General features: G+C 44.2%; 4 protein-coding genes and 1 long non-coding RNA gene across 7 annotated transcripts in view; 3 read left to right on the top strand and 2 right to left on the bottom strand.

Moving 5' to 3' along the window:
• LOC132263468 (zinc finger protein ush) overlaps window positions 1-10,096 on the top strand; it is a 69,397-nt gene extending 59,301 nt beyond the window's left edge. For both annotated transcript variants that reach the window (XM_059763249.1, XM_059763248.1), the window contains exons 2-6: window positions 5,764-6,661; window positions 6,732-7,863; window positions 8,092-8,514; window positions 9,337-9,500; window positions 9,724-10,096. In XM_059763249.1, coding sequence (XP_059619232.1) covers window positions 5,764-6,661; window positions 6,732-7,863; window positions 8,092-8,514; window positions 9,337-9,500; window positions 9,724-10,096 — 2,990 coding nt within the window. The remainder of the gene's footprint in view (window positions 1-5,763; window positions 6,662-6,731; window positions 7,864-8,091; window positions 8,515-9,336; window positions 9,501-9,723) is intronic.
• Window positions 10,097-10,194: 98 nt separating this feature from the next.
• LOC132263466 (uncharacterized) lies at window positions 10,195-19,813 on the bottom strand. Of its 2 annotated transcripts, none has more exons than XM_059763245.1 (14): window positions 19,534-19,813; window positions 19,280-19,464; window positions 19,056-19,215; window positions 18,680-18,999; window positions 18,474-18,618; window positions 17,964-18,415; window positions 17,503-17,883; window positions 17,067-17,441; window positions 16,844-17,006; window positions 16,364-16,770; window positions 15,980-16,279; window positions 15,121-15,420; window positions 14,818-15,052; window positions 10,195-10,259 (listed from the first exon to the last, which is right to left on the bottom strand). In XM_059763245.1, the coding sequence occupies exons 1-14, from the start codon at window positions 19,688-19,690 to the stop codon at window positions 10,237-10,239; spliced, it is 3,603 nt and encodes a 1,200-aa protein (XP_059619228.1). In that variant the 5' UTR covers window positions 19,691-19,813; the 3' UTR covers window positions 10,195-10,236. The 2 variants fall into 2 exon arrangements, with proteins under 2 accessions (XP_059619228.1, XP_059619230.1); XM_059763247.1 differs by lacking the exon at window positions 10,195-10,259 and adding an exon at window positions 12,524-12,642.
• LOC132263469 (methyltransferase-like 26) lies at window positions 11,782-12,537 on the top strand. Its single transcript, XM_059763250.1, has one exon. It carries the CDS (start codon window positions 11,905-11,907, stop codon window positions 12,535-12,537), a length of 633 nt encoding a protein of 210 aa, XP_059619233.1. The 5' UTR covers window positions 11,782-11,904.
• Window positions 12,684-14,770, top strand: LOC132263471 (uncharacterized). The gene is made up of 2 exons (XR_009468491.1): window positions 12,684-13,033; window positions 13,106-14,770. It is a non-coding gene; the product is annotated as an uncharacterized LOC132263471 (long non-coding RNA).
• A 65-nt stretch (window positions 19,814-19,878) lies between the features above and the next one.
• Window positions 19,879-22,095, bottom strand: LOC132261696 (transmembrane protein 53). The gene is made up of 3 exons (XM_059760622.1): window positions 21,561-22,095; window positions 20,746-21,247; window positions 19,879-20,630 (listed from the first exon to the last, which is right to left on the bottom strand). The coding sequence occupies exons 1-3, from the start codon at window positions 21,794-21,796 to the stop codon at window positions 20,442-20,444; spliced, it is 927 nt and encodes a 308-aa protein (XP_059616605.1). The 5' UTR covers window positions 21,797-22,095; the 3' UTR covers window positions 19,879-20,441.
• Window positions 22,096-22,324: the final 229 nt, after the last annotated feature.

The raw sequence follows: 22,324 nt of genomic DNA, 5'->3' as shown, positions 1-22,324 counted from the left end.
AGCAACAATTGTTGGATGCGACAAATTTGGCAAATGTGTTTTTTTGGGGAGCACTTTGCGCGCGAATCTTCCTCAATTCCTCATTCACGGCGACACATTTAAATTCATTTACAGCCAAGCGAATCCACCGATAAGGTTATCGCTTGACGAAGATGGCGCCACTAACTAATTGTTGCTCTTATTCTTGTGCCCAGAAAGTTTGGAAATATGCTGCAGAGGTGAAAAATGTGAAGGGGAAATTGTAAAATAAATCCATTTCGATAACCGGACATGGCGTCCTGGGCTGATCAATTCGTTTGTGGGAAATGTTTATGCATGAAAATGGCAAACAATTATTATTAATTTCCACCTTCGCGATAACACACAGCAGACAATGTTGTGCCACCCCAATTGGCGCACGTCCACCCCCGAAAGCACCCCCGCTCGGGGCCTGAATGCGGCCCACCTTGCAGCAATGGGCATTCAAAATGAACGATAATTAATAAGCCATTTAACAATGACGATGTGCATTGTGGATTTGATGAATGGATTATATTGGACGATGATGATTGGCACAGGGCGGGTGGAGAGGGGGCGCCTGTTGAAACACTGGCCGCCCACCCAGAGCGGCCAGAGGTCAATGATGATGACGACTGCAAATGCATTTTGTCCAGCCAACAGTAGCCAAGAGATACCAATCGCTGGCGAAGGATGAGCTGCTGGGGTGTCAATAATCAGCCACCTATAATTATCGGCCGTCTCTCTCTTGCGGTCCATTGAGAGGGCATTTTGGATGGATGGACACTCAATCAATGGCCATTGGGCGCACTCCGGCTCGCCGGCGAGATGGGCGAAATTAATTGACTTAGTATCAGTGAGAGTCACATTTCCTGGCACTCGCTATCGCCGGCAACAAATCACTCGCTGTTTTCGGTCGCTGCCATTCAGCCGCTAATGTTTCTGTCCTTGTTTCGGGACTTTTGTCTAAGGAAGGCTTGTGAGCTGTTATGAATGGAATTTCTATATAACTGTGCAAAAATCTATGCATTTCCGTGGTTTTAACTTTAAAATTCAATCATTTTTTAGTTTGAAAGGCATGCAGAAGTTCCGATTGCATTTTCCAAAGGCAAATTTGGCCTCTTATTTCTACTTTTAGGCGTTTAAATCCAGCTTGTGGCAAGTTTTGCGACTTTCTTCTCTTTTCTTAAATATTCACGACACTGAAACATATCGGTGTGCTGTGAATTTCCACGTGAAGTTAGAGGTCTGAAATTTTCCATCAATCTTCCCTCATTAATAAGTAACGACCATGCCAAGTTTGAAGACATTCGGCCTAATCCTTAATCTCTTTATGATATCAAAACCGAGCTAAAGCAGAAAACAAGATGAGATTTTAAAATTTAAATATCGTCGTCTCAGTAACCTTTCATTATTTGGATTCTTCAAGTGGTTTAAATTAATCCGAGGTGTCTTCAGGATAATTGTTCAGAGTTTGTTTTGATTGATAAGAGTTTGAAGGGCAATTTTTCAGATGTTTAAGGCGAATTCCGTTATGTTTGCTTCTAAGATTCAATGAGAATTGTTCCCTAAACTGTATATTTAAATAAAATTTGATTGTTTTAAATTTTATTGTCGAAAGTATTAATTTCTTGATTTTCTTGCAAATTTACATGGAAAATTATCATTTTTTTCATATTTGATTGAGAGCATTAAGATTCCTCAAAAATCGGCTTGTGATTTTCCACTTGGAATTTTACCAAAACCCGATTGAATACAGGTGAAAAAGCTGTTCCGATCGAAATTATACACTAATTCGTTATGAGTATCATTGATTCTAAGCAATGCATTCGATTATCACGAGACTCTTTCTGCATTTGCTTCTTTAAATACATATTTGGTGAATCTCTCATTCGTTGAAATTCTGAAGAATTTCCGCACGAACGTGGAAATGTTATCACGCCAAATGCGATAAGATCTCGGGCAAACATTTAATCATATCCGCGATGCCGTTTCATCAATTGGAGTTAACATTAATTGCGGCCTAAAATCCGATCACCTGCTCTTCGCGTGTGATTTGCAACAAAATATTATTTCAATTGGCTCTGGCGGTGTGTCTTCGTGTGCTCTCCGCGTCGTCTTTGTGGATAAAGTGCTCTCGAAAAGTGTCTTAGTTTCCTCTTTTTTGGCCTCCGCGATCCACCTTGTTTACCGATGGCATGGGTGAATGTTTTGCGAGCTGTATCACGAATTTCTTGTACTTGTACAATGTTAAATCAAAGTTGGGTGTATTCCTGGTGGAAGATCTTGTAGTTGGAAGTTGAGGAACATAACCCTCTCTGTGCTTGTGCCAGTGTTTTCTGCTTGTTTGTACAATTTTCTTGCTCAGAGAGAGAGAGAGAGAGAGAGCGCGATGAGAAGAAGCGCCCCAATTGGAGAAGCAGCGCAGGAAAATAGAGACATTCTGCGGGCCGCGAAGCGCACGAGAAGACGAGGCGCTTGATGTGAATTTTCAATTGATGATGTCTAAATTACCTGTGGAATGATTCTGTGTCAGAAATTAACTCTCTTCCCTGTTCTGTCTAATTCATTTTCCATCACAATTCGTGACTCCTTTTGCCCTATCCTTCCATCAATGCTGTTCTCTTTCGTCGTGGGAAGTTTTGGGCACCGAAATCTCGTCCACATTCGAAGGGAAAACTCCACTTCACACCTCCTTCTGCGCCACCCCCGCTGCTCACTCTCGTGGGGCGGCGTGCTCATCTCGTCCGGCCAATTTCAATAAGACAATAAGGAAGAATGAGCGTGGAAGGGAGTAAAAAAAAAAACAAGGCACAAGACAAAAATTGTTACGAGAACGAAATTGGTTGGGAAGGAAGCAAGAGAGGAGAAAAAAAAGAGCAGACAAACAACACAGTTCGATATCTGGAGCTGAAATCAGTTCCCTCTCTCGCCTATGTATAATTAATTCCTTTATCTAGATAAAAACCGAAGGCATTTCATATCTTTTAACGAATGGATTCAATCTAAGCGAGAGAGAGAGACTCTCAATTTTATTCCAAACTTTTCTGTCGTTCTGCCTTTTTTTTCCCTTCCCCAACTTCACGGATCTCGCGCTCCTGCCACGATTTCTTCCCTCGCCTCATTATGAGATCAATTCCAAATTCTTAATTATTGTCAGTTTGTGAGCTTGGCCATTTTTTTTTCTCTTTCACCCCGGCGAGGACGCTTTGTGCTTCTTGGCGGTGACTTATTGCTATTGTATTCAAATGAGCGGCAGCGGGATGCCGAAAACAGGTGTCCAAGTGTCTTCAATTTGCTAAATGCTCGTTAAATACGCGATAATAAATCATGACTTAATGCCTCGTTCGAGGAATTACCGCTAAATCACGAAGAAGCTCTAAATATTTCGCAGAGCTTTTCTCAACACTCGGCAAAAGAAGTCTGAGCATGATTAAGAAGAGTCTCTGCTTGGCCTTTATCGTGAACTTTGCATCGCCACAACTCTCAGCCTCTGTTAAACAACTAATCCATAAATTCAGGCACTGATTCCAAATCAATCTCCCGCGATCGCCGAAGCGCTGAAGATTGGCGGAGAAGAATGTGAGAATGGCAGAGAAGCGCTCGCGAATGTGGTGCAAGACCGTTGCGGATCATCCCACACAATTTGGGTGTAAAATCGCGCGCGCAGGATAAAAAAGCACTGGCGAGGATGTGGAGACAGAGAGAGAGACAGAGAGAGAGTATGGAATTGATTGGCTCGATTCTCGGCATGTGATTGGAAACGTGAATGTCATTATTAGCGCTTAAAAGCGACGTTTTAATTAAATTTCCTCTCCTCCACCTTACATGGCAAATTTACAAGAATTGGCCGTGTTGGGCGCAACAAGTGGTTGTCGACAGGAAAGCCACCGGAGGAAAGAAAATGCCTTTTGTGCACACCACACGACAATCATTTAGCATTCCACATGGGACGACAGAGCACAAATAATGCTCCGCTTGCATTAGATTCTTTATAATAATTCGCCATGCAACAGAATGCAAATTGTTCCAACTGAGATTCTCACTGATTGCGAGATCTCTCGCTCTTCTGTCCTCCACGTGAGATTCCACTGCTGAATTCACTCCAACTTTCTGTGTGATTTTCATATTCGATTGGGATACTTTTTAGCTCCTTGGCAGACAAACTTTTATTTACCTTCTGTGTGGCATCAATCACAGTTATTGTCTTTCACCCAGCAGACTTTGCAATGTCCTTCCATGCATTTCAATGCGAAATTCGCCTGGGAAAGTATGAAAAATCCATAAGAACACCTACACTTGCTTCAATGGCGAAATTGCGTAGGGAAAAGTGGGGCATAAATGCATCTTTCTAAATAAGAGGAAAGTCACTAGCGATTTTAGATCATCAACTTTGTGCTTATTCAATCAATTTCCATGCATATTTCCATTTTATTATGCCATAAAATATTTAAATATCAGAATAATCTTCATTATTTTTAAACTATTTGATTACAATTAAATATTTGATTATTTTCTCCAAAAATTGCCGCCAGAAGGCAGCAGCTTAAACTTAGATTATATTTCTTAGATACAATTTTGGCTCATTGCTGAAATTTCAATATAAGAAAATCGACAATTAATAAAATATTCAGAATATAATTCAATTTATTTAAATATTTTGACGAGAATATTCAATTTTTAATTATTTACCAATTTTTCTTGCAAAATAATCATTTTATGATTTTTTTTTGAAAGATTTCTCAATCGACAACCGAAAAATCGAAGGAATTTTCTAGATTTAGCGAAATTTGAGATAATTTCTTAAAACAGTAAAGAATGATTTTAATTTCTCAATAAATCAATTGAAGACATTTTCCAATGATTGCTTAGCAATCATTGCAAGGCTTCCGCTAGAATCTCAATTACCGCAAGCTTTGCCACTTCCTCCATTCGCTACTTGCCTCTATTTCGGACCTTTTGCGTGGGTGTTTCTATGCTCTGTCCGGATTGCATCTCACGAGGAAGAGTGAGCGAGTTGAGAAGGATTAAAGATGGAGATTTGGCCGCTCTGGCGCGTCAAAGCGTGGAGAGGAAGAGAAAAAGGGCCGTTTTTTCAGGGCTTGATTGGGAAATTTGATTATTTTAATAAGTACTTTTTAGTTTTTGTTATTTATTCAAGCCCAGGACTCAAAATGCGGCGAGATGATTGCAAGAGTGATACTAAATGGAGGTGGTTTTAAGAGTCTTTAAAAACACCACCGCGGGCAATCGCGAGTCGCCGAACGTTTCTGCTGCGCAAAGGCAAAGAAGAAGATTCCTCTTCACACTTCTTTGCTCGCGCGCGCTTGGGATAAATTGCTGCATTGGCGATGGTGATGAACTCTTTTCTCCAGCGAAATTTGCAATTTGCAATGTGATAAATTCAATATTTCCTCTGCTTCTTCGGCCACCACGTGATCCGCGGGAAACGGTATCGTGGAGTGTTGATCAAAGAGTGGTTTCTCTGGCTGAGAACCGAAAAGGAGGGGAAATGCTTGATTTATTTATCAACCTGCGAATGATCGCGATTAAGTGGGCTTTCAAGCTTGGCGATTAAAGCGACTGTGTTTCCGCCGGAGGAAGGCTGGAATATTCGCCAAATCACCGGTTTAATCTGTACAATTTCGCTGATAATTGTGATAAGAGGGAAGTCCAATCAAGGGGGAAATAATGAGGCCCAAACTTCCCAAAATTCCAACCAAACAACTTAACAACAATTTTCCGCTTTTGATCACTTCTTTCCAGGGGACGACGAAGACTACCAGGGCGAGGAGGGAGGCGGCGGGCTGCAGAGTGATGGCCAGGCGTCTCCGTCCACCGAAGTGGGCCAGTCAGCATCGCCCCTGAGTCACTCGGAGTCCCCACAGTCGCCCCGCTCTCCGTCATGCAGCTCTCCGGCGCACTCGCCACACGAGCCGCCCGGAGACGCGGTGCCGGAGCGCCCCTCGCCGCCGGACAGCGCTTCGGAGGCCAACAGCGGACGCGAGACTCCGCTGCCGAAGCCCACTCTGCGACTCAACACGAAGCTGGCGTCGGATCCGGCCCTGCAGCCCGAAGCCAAGGATCTCAAGGACGCCATCAGACTGAGCAGCGAAGACGAGAAGCCGGACAGAGACGAGGAGACGGAGAAGAAACTCACCAAGTCGCTCAAGGACATCCGGATGGAGAAGGTCATCCACGCCACCAGGACGTCTCCTGTGGACGCTCTGCCCGCGGTGCCCAGGATGCAGGTGTTCACCTGCGGTCCCTGCGGCATCCGCTTCTCCTCCTTGTCCACGCTAGAGGCTCACCAGACCTACTACTGCTCCCATCGCAAGGAGTCCGACGATCCGGCGGTCAAGGGCAGCGCGGCCGCGGACTCGCCGGGGAATCAGGAGCCGCCGGCGAAGGCGCTGCGGACTGGGAAGCAGTACGCCTGCAGCCAGTGCTCCTACTCGGCGGACAAGAAGGTGTCCCTGAACAGGCACATGCGGATGCACCAGACCTCCCCGGCGCCCAGCTCCACCACTTCCAACGGCGACGAGCCTCCTAGTCAGACGTCTCAGGTCGATCGCTACTGCTCCGACTGCGACATCCGCTTCTCCAGCACGAAGACCTACCGGGCGCACAAGCAGCACTACTGCAGCTCCAGGCACAGGGACGGGTGAGCAAGAGAGCCCAATTGGGGCCCCTGAACTTGTCCTGACAGGCTCTTTTCCCTCTGTGTTTTCCAGGCAAAATCTCAACCACGTTTCGTCCAAGCCTCCGTCTCTGGTCAAGGGCGGCTCTCAGAGTCCTCCGGAGATCGCCAAGAGTCCTCCCACGGCCCAGCCTCAAGCCTACCTGGCCCTGCCTACCAATCCCATCGTGATAGTGCCCTGCTCCGTGATCCGCGGCGCCAGTCTCCTGCCTGGGCCGCTCACGTCGCTCGCGCAGAACGTTGCGAATCCCGAAGCGACGTGCTTCCTGCTGCAGAACGGCGCCCTGACGCCCATCGCCCAGGCTCTTTCCGTGCAGGCGCCCATTCCCAACCAGCCGCCCTCCAGGGGCCCCACGCCGGCGGCGGAGAAGGACAACGGCGTGGCCATTCCGGACGTCTTGCGCGTGGTGAACAAGAAGGAGCACCAGCAGCCGCGCGACCCAACCATCCCGCTTGATCTCTCAGTCCGCAGACTGCCCGCGTCCAGAGACCGCTCGCAATCCTTCTCCTCGGTCGCCTCGGCCGACGCCAGCAGCCGCGCCGACGGCGACGGGAGCGCCGAAGGCAAGGAGAACGTCTCCGTGGGCAGCGACTCGCTCACTCCCGAGCAGATCGTCTGCGCGCCCTCGCTTCCCGGCAGTCCGCCACTCACTCCGTCGCCCAAGCGGCGCTCCAACAGCCCTCGCGGCGGCAGCATCTCCGTCTCGCCCAACTCCATCCTCATGCGGCCTCTGCTGCCGGCCGAACTGGCGCCGCAGGTGCTCGTGCGGCTCAACAGCGAGGCCGTGCTGCCGCCGCTCGTGCCCGGCCCCAGTCCCGGGGCCCAGGCCGCCGCGGCGCCGCTGCCGCCGCAGATCTTCGTGAAGCAGGGCGTGTCCAAGTGCAAGGAGTGCAACATCGTGTTCTGCAAGTACGAGAACTACTTGGCACACAAGAAGCACTACTGCTCGGCGCGCAACCTGGACGATCCCGAGGGCGCCAAGGTGAGTCCGCCCGTGAGTCCCACGGCCACGAGTCCGCTGGCGCAGACCGGGCCGCAGACGGCCGGCGGGCTGGCCTACCAGCAGCTCATCTGCGCCGCGTGCGGCATCAAGTTCACCTCTCTGGACAACCTCAGCGCCCACCAGATGTACTACTGCCCCAAGAGGGTGGAGCTGGCCGTTCAGGTGAGACCAAACTCCCCCTTGGCCCAGATTTATGCGCCGGCAATTGATGTGCGCGCCCAATATTTGCCCAGCGCTTGATCCCCAAGTATTTATCGCAGACTTATCAACAGTCGTAATGTGCAATTTTCTGATAAATTTTATTGGCCTCTCGGCGCGCTTATCGCGGCCCGATTTCCCATCAATGATTACCGCGATTGTCGCTGAAAAGCCCTTAATTGTCGCCAACAGCAATCGCTGATCCAGAAAGATCGCTGCGCCAAGTGCAAGATTGTCCACGATCCCAACATTCCCTGTCCGGCGTCACATAGCTCGGGCGCCACGAGCGGCGGCTACAAGTGCCCCATTTGCGATGTCGTGAGCACGAACGCGGCGGAGTCGCGCCGCCACATGGAGACACACGGCGGCGTGAAGGCGTTCAGGTGCTCCATCTGTCGCTACAAGGGCAACACACTGCGCGGCATGCGGACGCACATCAGGATGCACTTCGAGAAGAAGACGACGGACTTCAACGAGGAGAACTACATCACGTGCATCCTGGAGGAGGACGGCGTGGAAATTCCACCGGCGGCGCAGATCAATCCCGAAACGCTGCAGCCGCAGATGCACTCGTGCGACCTCTGCAACTACTCCTCCAGCTACAAAGGCAACGTGGTGAGTTGAAGGGCGGGAGTGAAAAGTGACTTTCTTAGAAATCTGCCCGAATTGCCTACCAAATATTGGAGAATCTAAGCAAAACTAGTGAAATAATGTCCGCATTTCTCATAGAAAGCAATTAATTCAGCTAAAAAGAGTTAATTTAGCTAAAAGAGCTCAAATTTGAGCAGAACTCGAACCGAAGCCGAAGGATTGAAATGGATTCGGTCAGCGATCGCCGCGGACGATGGAAGAAATTCAATAGTGTTAAAAAACACATCAATTTACAGCACACTTTAAGCTAATTTTTCATCAATTTTCATAGCAATTTTCAAAATTGCTTAATTTTGTGCTTTTTCGGATAAAAACTCACTAGTAAAACAGGAAATTCAACTTCATAAAATTATGTTTGTGTCCTAAAAAGCCTGAGAACATGCAAATCTTTCAATTTTGAGGTTATTTCCTATTTAAACAATTCTTTTTGTGTTGTAATCACGAAGTATATTATTGAAATGGCATGATTTTACATGATGCGACATCTATGCACTTAAGTGAGCGTCAATACTTTGACTGGTCGCCGCTACGTTCGCTAGGATCTTCATAGCTTGCGTAAATCTCCAATATTAACAACAGTTTTCTTCGCATTTGTGCAATAAAATTCAGCAAAATAATCAATGGCCAATATGATAAAATATAATTTATTGTCAATATAATTTCCAATCTTGTTAAATTGCAATACAAACTCATATTTTACTGTGTGTGTCCTTTTTTACTAGGGGAAATGAGGTAGTTTTGGGCATTATTCTTAAGCTTCTAAAAGACTCTCTCTAAACTCTTCAGGTGCGACACATAAAATTAGTGCACTCGCAGTCGAATCATCAGTCAATCTCGCCGAGCATTGGAGAGGGAGGCGAGAGCTTAATCCACAACGGCAACAGTGCAGATCTCTCTGGCGCTTCCATCAAGATCACCCTGCCGCCGACCAACACTTCCCGACCGTCGAGGTAAAAAACACGCTCTTCTTCTTCCAAAAACACTACAATTTACTCTTTCAAACACTTGCTTTAAAAATTCAACATTTTTTTCTTTCTTTTGGCTTCATGAAATTCACAAATAACTCGGGATAAAAACTCTGGAGACTTAATTAATATTTAAATATATATATATATGTGTATATCGTTAATGCTAGAGAAATGAAGATGAACTTAATGCATTAAATACTTTCAGCCAAGTTTCCGTGTCGGTGAAAATCGAGCCCGAGCAGGACAAGACTGAGGAGCCAGAGCTCGTGATTGACGACAGCGATGTTGTGGTGAAAGTGGAGGCGAGCGAGCGCTCTGAGACACCTTTGGGGCCACCGGCGCCGCCCAAGACACCCTCGCCGGACGACTCATTGCTGACCGGCGGGCCGAAGTACTGCAAAGTGTGCGACATTCGCTTCAACTATCTCAACACCTTCATTGCCCACAAGAAATTCTACTGCAAGGGCAACTCCGTGGACAGCATTCTGCCGGAGAGGATCTCCGAGGCCAACAGCGCCAGTCCCAAGGCGTCACCGGCCTCGCCGGCGCCCGCCGTCGTCACGACGTCTGTGCTCTAAGAGCAGAATCCTGGGCGTCGCATGGCCAGTTTGTATACGAGATGATGACATCGCGAAGAAAAGGGACTTTTGACTCACCTGCAATTTCCTCCAGAGCTCCGCATAATCGACTGGTTTTAACGTATACTCTTCTTCCTCTCTCAATCTCTCTCTTTGGAAAGCTCTAGAGCAAAAGAAATATATAGAAAGAAAAGCAGCATTACAGTAAATGTTATATCACGTGAAAGAGAAAAGAAAAATGTATCAATGATAATGAATATTTGTGAAATGATTGAATTGTGAGAAGATTGTCCGTGAAGAATAGATAGAAAAAACTGCTTAATATTGCCATTTTACCAACAATCAAACATAATAATACCAGACTTAGAGGACTGCTTCATGTTAAAAAAAAGAAATAAAATAGTGAAAAATAACAAATCTTATAGTAAAGAAGAAGAAAAAATAGCCATATTAATGCAATATTCAAAGGAAAAAAAATATCACAACAATTCTCTCCAATACATTTTCAATGTTTCACCCTCTTCGAATTGAAATTATATGTACATAAGTAAATTAAAGAAGAAAAAAATACTTATTCAAGAGAAAAAGATAATCATGAATTGGCGATTTATTCAGAAGACAGGAAATGAAAATTTAATAAAATAATAATCTCCGTATACGGTTTTAGTGAAAGAAGAAACACATAAAAAAATTAGTGGAACTAAAAAACAATGTAAAGAAAACGTAATTTTTCTTATTTTTGAGACGAATATTCAAAAAAGAAGAAAAAAAAAACAATCAAAAGACGTGCAATATTTCAAAAGCACTCTTAATGCTTAATTTAGTACTTTTTTTCTCTTTTCAATTTTTTTTTTTACTTCTCAGAAACGTTTCTTCATCGCATATTTAAGAAAAGCCAAAGTTGATCTTATAAGTTTGACTTATTTGTGAAAGTGGTTGAAGATTTTTTTTTTTAAAGAAAGAAAAGCTACATTGTGTAAATAAATATCGCATCAAGCATGAATTATTATTCGATAACCGAGAAAATCTGATATAAATGCATTTAATAGTTTAACCCACTAAAAATGATTTTATTTCTCTGTGAAAGTAAAATTGTAATAGAAGAAAGAAAAAACCACGGTTAATTTAAAACTCGAATTTGTTAGTCTCTTAGTGTGTAAGGAAATATTGTAATTGCAGATATTGTAACTGGATTATTGCATAGCGCGATGATGATGAAGATAAGAAATGACAATAAATTATTTATTTGCAAAAATCATCCAAAATTGCAATTCATTTCGCGCTTCTTTCTGGTTGTCTTCGATAAAAGAAAAACAAGAAAATCACATAATCTTCTAAATTAAGAGATTTTTCAGCATTTTAAGCTAAATTCTCTGGTGTTTTTGGTCTTTTGGCCTTCAAAAACAACAAAATGCCAGGATATAATTTGAGGTCCTGCAAATTCTGTGCATTTGTGGCAAGATTTGAATGTAAATAAATCCTTCAGGATGCAATCCTGCCTTGATTGAGGGAGAAATGGACTTTCCACAATGAAAAAAGTGCAAAATTCACGAATGAATCCAAGAAACCGAGCGAGAGAAGTCAACAGGTGAATCGTTGGCGGGTTTGAATGTTCAAAAAATTTACCTGGAGAGAGTTTTTATAGGAAGTCGCTGGCATGGCGCACGCTCTTGACATCTCGCGTCTTTTTCTCCCTCTCCATGTGATTCTGACACTCACGCCAAGGTCTCGGCGTTTATTTTGACGCCGCGGGACACTTGTCGCGCCATTCCGTGCCGTTCCGCGTCCGTGGCCAGTCGTTGTTCAACATGCTGAGGAATCCCTCGGCGGAGCGCAACCGAGACGCCATCCTGGACGTGCTGAAGCGCGAGCTGGCGCCGTCCGGCGAGTGCTCCACGGCCCTCGAGGTGGCCTCCGGCACGGGTCAGCACGTCGTGCACTTCGCCGCCGAGTTCCCGCACGTGAGCTTTCAGCCCTCCGAGATCACGGAGCGCTTCCTCGCCTCCATCCAGGGCTACGTGAGCCAGTGCCCGGCGCGCAACATCCATCCGCCCGTGCTCGTGGACATCACGCTGCCGTGCGAATCCTGGACACACGAGCTGTTCAGCGGCGGCCTTCGCAGCAAGACCATCGACTACATCATCTGCATCAACATGATTCACATCACGCCGATCGAAACCACCGAAGGTCTGTTCAGGAACAGCTCCAGGCTGCTCCGCGCAGGTGGCCTTCTCATCACGTACGGCCCCTTCGCGGAGAACGGCGTGATTGCGCCCGACAGCAATGTCAACTTCGACCGCATGCTCCGCTCGCAGGATCCAAGGCACGGCATCAAGGACCTGCTGGCCCTGCAGAAGCTCGCCACCAACTTTCGCATCAACCTCGTGCGCCAGTACGCCATGCCGGCCAACAATCGCTGCGTGATCTGGCAAAAAGTCTGAGATCCGTCCAACACTCTCACCATCATCACTCCACTCTCCTCCTGCGCCACCTCCGCAGCCCGTCCACCCCCCGATAAACCTCCACTCAACTCTGCAATTTGTCACCTGCAAAGGTAAGGATTCATCTATTGATGTCTGGGCAAACATTCGGGCGCATGCACGAGAGGACAAGAGCTTTCCGGCCAAATCTCCCCCAACAGAGACCCCAAAGTGGTCTCTCTCTCTCTCTGTCTTTGTCTGCACACCTTAGCTTAGTCACAATACACCGAATTATACATATAAGAAAAGAGTAGAAAATATAGAAAACACATCAAACACGCCAATGTCACTTTAACCCTCGCGCTTTAACCCTGACTTTGGAGGCGTGAATCACTCTTCAGCCTTGTCTTCAACCCTCTTCGGACTGTGACGCTACATTTTATCGATTGATTAACCTTTTCAAGACCACCGCGACGTTCCCAATGAATACAAGACGAGCGAATTGCGACTCTTTTCAGTGAGTAATTTCACCTTTAGATTTGATATTTAAATTTTAAATCATTAAATTGTCAATTTTGAACTCTTTCAGCACAACTTTTGCCTCTTCAATGTGTGTTTGTAAGAGTAATTTGAGTCTTTGTCATTGTTAATTACGGATTTTCTCTGCTATCAGTTCTTAAAAAGAGTCTTTTCGATTGGAATTTGAGCAAAGGATTGCTAATGTCGGAGATACAATTATAAATATTTACTAAATTTGTCGCTTTTCGCGAATGGTGGGATTTAATAGTAATTTAGATTATTTTAAATAAACAAACGAAGCCATAAAGAACTTGAATTCCGTGTCAATTCATCAATGTTTGTCCCAAATTAGTGATTATGATGAGCTTAGAATGTTTTTCCTGTGAAAAATGACAGTTATAATGTTGAATTTTAATCTAAAAAGCTTTTCCTTGGATAATATTCTACATATTTCAGGCTATAATTCGGGTTCTAATGATATTCTCTAAGTGTAAATGATTTATTTTCACGCTCAATTTCCTCTTTTTCTTGATCTAAATCACTCCAGGAAGTCAAAGAGTGTGAAAATGTGTGACGAAACGGATGGAAAATGACGTGAAAATGCAATATTAGTAGCTTTCCGAGCGATTTTAGTGGAAAACAAGGTGAAAAATGACACTTTGAGCTTAAAATACGGTTTTTAGAGAAGATTCAAAACCAAACAATAAACATTAAAGCGTTAAAGAGAATGTTAGAAAGGATTCTATAGGAAAATGATTATTTTAAGGCGTGGAAAAAATTATTTTTCACCACAAATGCAAAAATTAAGAAATGTTTTGAGTAAAATAAAAATTTTCACCACAAGTTTAGTGGAAAAATGCGGTGAGAAAAGAATATTTCTCTCATTCATTTATTTTTATTTACGTCCTTTTTGAATCACGAAATATTTTTCACGACGAATCGAATCAATCTGGAAATTCTCGAATAAATTGCATAAATTGTAAGATTCTGAAATCGACATTAGCAACTCCTTTTAACGTCAAATCAAGTCAGCCGAAGAGGATTAATAAAATCTCCAAATTCGTGGTTAAATTTACACCCCAAAAATTACTGTTTTGTGCATTTTGTGGATAAGAAAAAAAAAGAATCTATTTTTGGTACTTAATTCGCATGCAATTAAAAAATAATAATATTTTCACAAATTATATTTAATGGGACAAAAAAAAGTGGGATTCAGACAAAAAATAAAAACACAGTGTTTAATAAAATCTACTCCAGAATCAGTTGTTTCGAGACAAAAAAAAATGCTATTAATATGGCTTAAATATTTGACAGTCTAGAAAAAGTTATTCAATGCTGAATAAATCTATAAATAATATGGCTTAAACAAGACAAATTTGTATTTGTGGATTTTCCTTCATATTCACAACACATTCAGAAAAATGTTATCAAAAAAATTTTGTTATCTATCTAGAAAGAGAGTCTTTTTTGGACATTTTTACGCCATGAAGAACATTTAAAAGAATAACCAAAATACGAATAAATAAAAACTCATCTTGCCAAAATCAACATCACAACAACAACACTCATTACAATTTGCAGACGATAAAACTTTTACTAATATATATATATATATATTATAAAACTTAAAAAGAAAAATCTCATTTTGTGATAGATTTTTTTCCCGTTATTACAAAAAAAAATATTGTACAACAATTTTTCTGTGCTTCTAATAAACAAATAAAATAAGAAAAAACGAGTGCTGTAAATCCGTGAGGAACATTTTGAGTTTGTTTTACTTACTTTTGTAGTCAGCCAAAGCCTGAGCCAAGTACAATTCCATCTGAATCTTCGCCTGCAGCTCAATGTCTGACTTCTTGTACACTTCCTTCAGCACCAGATTGTACAGCGCCGACTTGTCAATCGATCGCAGTCCGTCTTCGCCATTGAAGCTGTACTGCTGAATGAGTTCGCTGTCGATCAACTTGTGGAAATATCCGTCCGTGTGTTTCTGCACGAAGTTGCAGCAAATGGCAATCTGGAGGGCAAATTCTGCTTAATCTCACAACTCAATTCGACCCATTTATCATGTGGAAAAATCCTTACCAGACACTCCAGAAACTCCCTCTTCCGCAACTTCTGCTCAAATGTGCCGAGATTGATTTCCGACACGGGCAAAATACGCCTAAAATACGCTTCTGGCGTCTCAATTTCATCCCGAATGGCATTCATTATCTGTGACTTTCTGAGATCCTTGAACACAACTTGCACGACTTCCTTGAAGAAGGGCGACTTGGGAAGACTCTCCAATTCATACTGACCAGAATTGCTTATCATCTCACCGGAAAACATGTGACTCAACACCTCATTTCCCACATTTTGCCTGATATCAGCGAAATAATCGATCTGAAAGGGAAGAAAAAGACCAAAAGAAAGCGTATAAATATCAATCAAAACATTTTCACATTCAATCACGATTCACAGAGAACGCAATCCCTAATTGAAAATCTGAGGATAGATTTTAGAATGTTTGAGGTTGATTTCTAAAAATTTGAGGATAATTTTTAGAAGATCTGAGAATGATTCTAGAAAAAATTACTCAAATCTATCACATTGTTAAGGTATAAAAATCTAACTTCTTTTAAGCTAAAATCAAGGCAAAAATCTAACTTCTTTAACGCTAAAATCAAGGCTAAAATCAAACTTCTTTTAAGCTAAAATCAAGGCTAAAATCAAACTTCTTTTAAGCTAAAATCAAACTTCTTTAATGCTAAAATCAAACTTCTTTTAAGCTAAAATCTAATCTCTTTAATTAATAACTTTAGATAATTTTCAGAAGAATGCTTAGTCGAATACGAAGAAAATTCCCAGAAAAACCATCCGAATTCTGATGATATTCTTTTCAAAACAGCCCGAAATTAAGCCAAATTGCCGGAAATGATCCGAATGCTTATTTCTCACTCACCATTCTCTGCCTAATGTGGGGCAGATATGATTCCACAGTCTTCAGATGGCTCTTGTTGAAGATGGGAAACAGCGCGCCAACATCTTGCGTGAGCGCTTTTTCCTCCACAGAATCAATGATGCTCTTGAGCAGTTCAGGATTCGATTCGTACGCTTTTCTCGCGAGAATATTGCAGAGAATTGTGTCCTGAAAGCACAGAGTTTCCGCAGTTCCTGTCCATGTGAAGAACCTGAGAGCATTTTCCGTGATAATGTTGCTCAAGAGAGTCGATCTATCTTCGCAATTGCCACACAAAAGTCCCTGTTTTCGAGAAAAATACACAAAAATTCAAATTCAAGACAATTCAACCCTTCAAGAGTGAGAATTGAAAGAAGAAAAACTCACAAAATACGTGGAAAAGTGCTTGTCCGTGAGGAGAGTCTCCATGTGAACGAATTCCTCTTTGGTCTTGATGGGCAGAATCTGCTCAAAGTCATTCATATTCGAGCTCTCGTCGTCCGTGCCGCACACAACTTCCTGCGAATCCTCATTCTCCTGCTCTGACAGATGCTGTGGCACTTCTTCCGTCGTCTCCTCAACTTCCTGGCACACTTGCGGCGTCTCGAGGATCACCTCGTTCTGATCCACAAACGTATTCATCGGACTTTCGCTCTTTCTGTTCCGCTTGGGCGGCGGAATGATGACAAAGTCAGTGCTTGAGTTCCCAGATTCACACCTTTCCTGCATCATCATTCTGTTGAGTGTCTTCTGCATCACATTCTCAAACTCCAGCCACTCCATGTTCATCACACCTGAAGAGAGGACAGAAAATGTCGTTAAACTAAGCCAAAAACACTGTGAAAGTGTCCAAAATTGCACACTTACTGAAGAGAGAAGTCGTGAAGAAAGTGTAATTCTTCAGTGAAGTGTCCTCATTATTGTCCCACGTCAGCTTCCTGATAAGATTATCATCCAGAATGTCATCCAGAGGAATATCCTGACCACCTTTTCCCTCCTCGTGATTTATCAAGCTCCGAAAAACCTTTTCCTGCAACTCACAAGTATGAAAAGATTCTCTGATTGTGTGAAAACATAAGAAATCACTTACAATTTCCGTCCTGAAGCCATCATCCTTCAGTTGATCATTCACCAAAGCCAGTTGCTCTTCATTGGCCAGTGGAAAAATCACCTCAACAAACTGCCTTCGTCGCTTTCGTCCGTTTTCCAAGCCATCCATCATCGCTCCTTGACTATTTCGCATCTTACTCATGACAATACTGTGATGCTTCTGCACAATTGACGTGAAATCCGCCTCGGAGAGTTTCGAGAATTGCCTCAAAATGTCCCCAAAGAGCTTCGTCTCGATCAGCGAAAGAGTGCTGGCACTTCCTTTCGCGCTATACTTTGTCAACAGATTCTCCGCCACGAAGTTCTTCAGCTTGAACTTCTTCTCCTTCATTAACACAATTTTGCAGTGATGCGACTGTGTGAAAAACATCGAATTACAAGGGAAAATGGTAAAGAATTCCGCGCAATTTACTCACAATTTCCTTGTAAAAGTCCGGATATTCAAGGTTTCGCTCAATATCGTCAAACTCCTCAATCGTGGCGATGGGAAAGTACTGCTTAACCGTTCCATTGATGTTATTCTCCACTTCGATCGTTTGGCCAATTTCCATTTTGACCCTGATGAACTCATTGTGATTGATTCTCTTCAATTCTAAGGCCGTCTTGAGCGCTCTAAACTCCAATTTTGCCATCCTGAGGAAGGATTTTGGCGGCAGAGACAAGATAAGTGGCAGGAAATTCGACATTAAGAAGCACCCAAACAACTCCAGCTCATTAACATTGGCCAGCAAGTCATCCGCAATGATGTCTTTGATGGAAAACTTGCGATTGTAGTAGAATTCATCGAGCAAGTATTGCTGAAAACAACCCAAAAGAGAAAAAAATGTGTTAGAATTCTCAACCTTTGACACTCTTATAAATATGCGCTTTTGCTCACCATTGAGAATTTGAATTGCTGATCAGACAGCTTTATGTTGAATTGCCGAAGAGCTTTCTGCGATGTCAGTGGAAAATATCTCGACACCTTTTCCTCAATATTGTCAATGTGGAAATCTTTTGACACTGTTTTGCTGGCTGAATCAATTTTGGCAAATGAAATGAAATTCTTCGAGTCAGTGAAAATGGTCGCTTTGTCATTGTCAGAGCGATTCATCAGCACATCCCTGAACATCTTCGGAATGCCCTGCTCAGTCAAGTCCTCCTTCTTGATCAGCACAATCTTCCGCTCAGTCACAATTTTGTGCGCCTTCTCAATCGCCTCAATCTCCTGATTCGCCACGTCATCTTCCTTCACCAATTTGCTGGACTTCCCAAAGACTTTCTCACTTGCGCACTCAATTTCATGCGTAATCTCAATCTCATAATCCTGACGAGTCATCTCGAGAGCCACTGAAAGAAGTTTAAGTCGTTTTAACATCAATTTCCAGCCCGGAAAAGTCAATCTCACCGTAGAGAGAGTGATTGAAGAAGGAGAACTTGAAGATATCACTCTTCCTCAGCGGCCCAGCGATTGAAAACTCTGCTAAAAACTGACTTAGAACAATACTTTGGAGAGATCTGTCTTTCTTATACAATTCTCTGCAGTAGGAAATCTGCAAAGACACACATTTTAGCCACTATTTCATCTCCCGCGGAGAAGTTTTCTTCACTCACAACTTCATCTTGAATGACTTTGTAGCGCAAAGCGCTCTCGAGCATCTGCAAACTCGTGATGGAATTGAGGGGAAAGTAGATTTTGTGGTCGAGTTCGTGCTTCTTGAAGTCCGTGTACGACTCAATTTTCTTCTGGAAGATCTCAACGTCTGAGATTCTCTGGGAAATGTCCGTGACGAGATAGGCGAAGTGCTGAAATTGCGTCTCTGGTCGGATTGTGATCGGTGAACTCATGCCACGATTCTGAGATCTCGCCTGGGCCATCGACAGGCACGTCCGGACGAAGTTTGAGTAGTCAGAGAAGCACATTCCCAGCGCATCTGCAAGAAAAGTGGCTGAGAAAGAGGCTTTTGTGGGGCAAATTGCGGCGTCTCACTGTAAATAACGTGTCCGAAGCAGATCGTCTGCCGGAGGGAGATGAGATAAGGCTTGCTGAGGTCATCCCAGACGAAGTGCATGGCTATGGAGTCGTCCAGGAGGTTCTTCACGGGATCCTGAATTGGCCCGTTGATCAGCAGCAACCGAAGTGACTTTGTCTGCAAGAACACACAGCATTGAGTGTCTTACACTCTGATAATCCTCTGCTGGGCAGAATCTCACCAGATTCTTCCTGTACGCCTCGTTGTTGGACATCCTCTCGAGGCTCTGGAACTGCTTCAGGCTCTTCAGCGGAAACGTCACAGTGCAATCGACGTCGTTCTCACTCTCCTCGTCCTCCGTCAAATCCAGAATGTCGGCAATGCGCTTCTGCGTCTGCTGGATCTTGGACAGCGACTGCACGGCATCTGCGGTGTGATTCGCCCAGAGAAATCCCATAAAATCAGGTGAAATTGCGCGGAAATGCAGAAACTAACCTAGAAGCTTCGAGATGGCAGTTTCATTGAAGTCCACCGTCGTCACGACGTCCTCCGCCACGCACGGAACCTCTCCCATTATCTCCACCACACCACTGTTGTCATGTGCGTAGCCGAACTGTCCATCCGAGTGGATTTCCTCCTCCGCATTTCGCATTTTTGGCCTCAACTTCCCGTTCCCCGCAGAGAAACTTCCTTGACTGGAGATTTCACCGTAAACAATCTAAAGTGTTGCCAGCGGAGAGCCGCTCTGGGCGCGCTCTCGCGGGCAGCACTGCGAAACTCGAGCCTCGGATTTCAGTTTATGGCGTCAGACGCGCGAACTCATCAAAAATCTCACCCGATTTTTGTCAATAAATCACTCAAAATACATAATAAAGTGACTTTCTTTTATTGAGTTAATCCACCAAAAAGAATATAATAGATTAAATGCTAAATTATCACCCAGAAATAAAATATGTTTGAGTCGCTTGAGTAGATTTCTTTTTCTTCTTCTTTGTAATTTGACGCTATTTTGCCCTAGAGAGTTTTTTTTTCTTTGCAATTTTTCTTTCGTGAATATTCCTATATTAATTCCTATACCTGAAAATACATGTCTAGCAACAATTGTATCATTCAATAGTCTCTACTAACTAATGAAATTCCTATTAAAGCATCTCAAATTCATTGGGAGAGACACACAAGAGCCCTCCAGTGAATAACAGATAATTCTCGTAAGTTCAATCGATAAGGCTGACAAAATGTCCTTTTGCTCATGATTTTATCCCTCCTTCCTGGCGCGGCGCTCGTCTTTAGGAAAAATAACGCTATTCTTCTCCCATTCAAGTATATCACCAAAGTGGAAAGTTGTGCAATTAGTGAGTGCTCAAGTGATTAAGAAATTATGCTTCTATTGCCCAGCAGTCGATTCAATCGATCTTCGTTGACGGTCCTGAAGCCTGATAGGACGCCAGGCAGTCGCTGATGAAGCGACACACGCACTTCACGTAGTACTGCGGATGCACAATGAAGTGCTTCACGTGCTCAGACTTCTCGAAGCAGATCTTCTTCACGAAAACGCCTTTGCTCTGTCGATAGTCTGCGAAACATTCTATGTCCTGGGTGAAAAAAGAATGTTTCAAAGTTAGAGTCAAGATGGCGGCGATTGGGAAGGCGTCACAGAGGAAATGATTAAAATCGGGCATCAAATGAGTGAATTGAAGACGAAATCACCTGGTAGGGAATGATCGTGTCCTCCTTGGAGTAGAGGAACATCGTGGGGCACGAGTGAGTGGCGTTCTTGAGGTTCTTCATGGGGTTCCACAGCGGCGGCTCCTGCGGATTCCAGAAACTGCGCACCACCGAGTAGCAATCCTCGAGCAGCCACATGACGGTGAGCGTGGCGGAGATGAGGAAGGACACGAGACAGTTGAAGGACCGCTCGCGGCCGTAGATGGCGCTGATGGCGCCGTAGAGGCTGGAGAAGCGCCGCTCGCCGGGCGCCGAGTCGAAGATCATGCCCTGCACGTGAACGGGACGCGCTGAGCGTCGCATGGCGAAGTTGATGTGCTGATACATGTAGGCGCCGCCGTTGGAGAACACGTGAAAGAAGAGCGGATGAGCGTCGAAATTCATGTCGTAGATCAGCTTGAGGATCTTCTCGCCGATCAGCTTCAGCGACGATCGCTTCCAGAACAGATTCTCCACCGGCGCCGTGTATCGCACGGTGATCAGTCTGAGGTGGGAAAAAGGCGGGAAAGTCAGTGTGTGCGCGCTTCTCCTGGCCACAGATAATGCGGAGAGAGTTGAGAATGGTCGCCTGGAAACCTTGGTTTCACTCCCACAAAGGGATCACTTAGTATGAATATTACAAGCCCAAATTCAGTGTCACTTGGGCAACAACCTCTGGCCTCAGTGTGAGACTTTATTCAGCGATTCTATTAATAAGTAATCAAGCATTAACAATCAATATCGATTGCTGGTGCGGAGCGTGAAAATCCCCACACAAGCACAGCACTATTTATGGAGAGAAAAGAGCGTGTATTTACCCTCGATCCTCGTAGATTTTCGAGTACTTCATCAGATATTTATCTTGGCATCCTGCCCAGCCCAGCAGCAGCACGATTGGAACGTGATTTTCGTTGTGGATGAAAACATAATCGGCCTCTGAAGTTCCATTTTGCTCGCCACTTCCGCTCTTTGGCGTGGGAAAGCGAATGAAGTATTCCAGCGAATCCTCCTGGCTCTGCTGCTCCTGCGTCACCACCTGCTGGTATTTGCTCATCGCTCAACCCTTTTTCCAGCCGGCGAACTTGCTCAACTTCCTGGAATTTTCACTGACACTTCACGCGCACTGTCCGTGAGATTTTTCACTCCTTCGTTCTGGGCGCTTTTCCGCGCTGTTTTTCACTGTGATATGCTTCCTCGGCCACGGAACTGAGCACAGATTCTCATCGCCAGTCGTCTGGGGGATCGTCACGGGCTGCTTGGCGAGGACTTCCGCGTGAAATGATTGCGAATTTCACGCCTGAGGGAGAAATCACAGAATGTGGGTGACGAGACACCGCGACAAATCCATCCCCGTTGGAGATCGATAGCCGCGGCTGCGCACGGCGCCGCCAGACAGCATGGCCTGTCATGAGCGGTCAGGAAGAGGTTAAGACGGCCCGTGAGAAGATTTCTCTGGATTGAGGAGGAATTGAGAAGAATATTCATACTAGATAGTTAGAGAATTTAATGATTTTACCAGGAAAAAGAGTTTGAATTTAAATGAGCCATAAAAAGTTTGTTGGAAAATGATTGCTTTTCATTT

This window comes from Phlebotomus argentipes, unplaced genomic scaffold, assembly GCF_947086385.1.
Source record: "Phlebotomus argentipes unplaced genomic scaffold, Phlebotomus argentipes genome assembly contig_15, whole genome shotgun sequence".
Taxonomy (NCBI): Eukaryota; Metazoa; Arthropoda; class Insecta; order Diptera; family Psychodidae; genus Phlebotomus; species Phlebotomus argentipes.
This window is presented reverse-complemented; position numbering and strand designations above follow the sequence as displayed.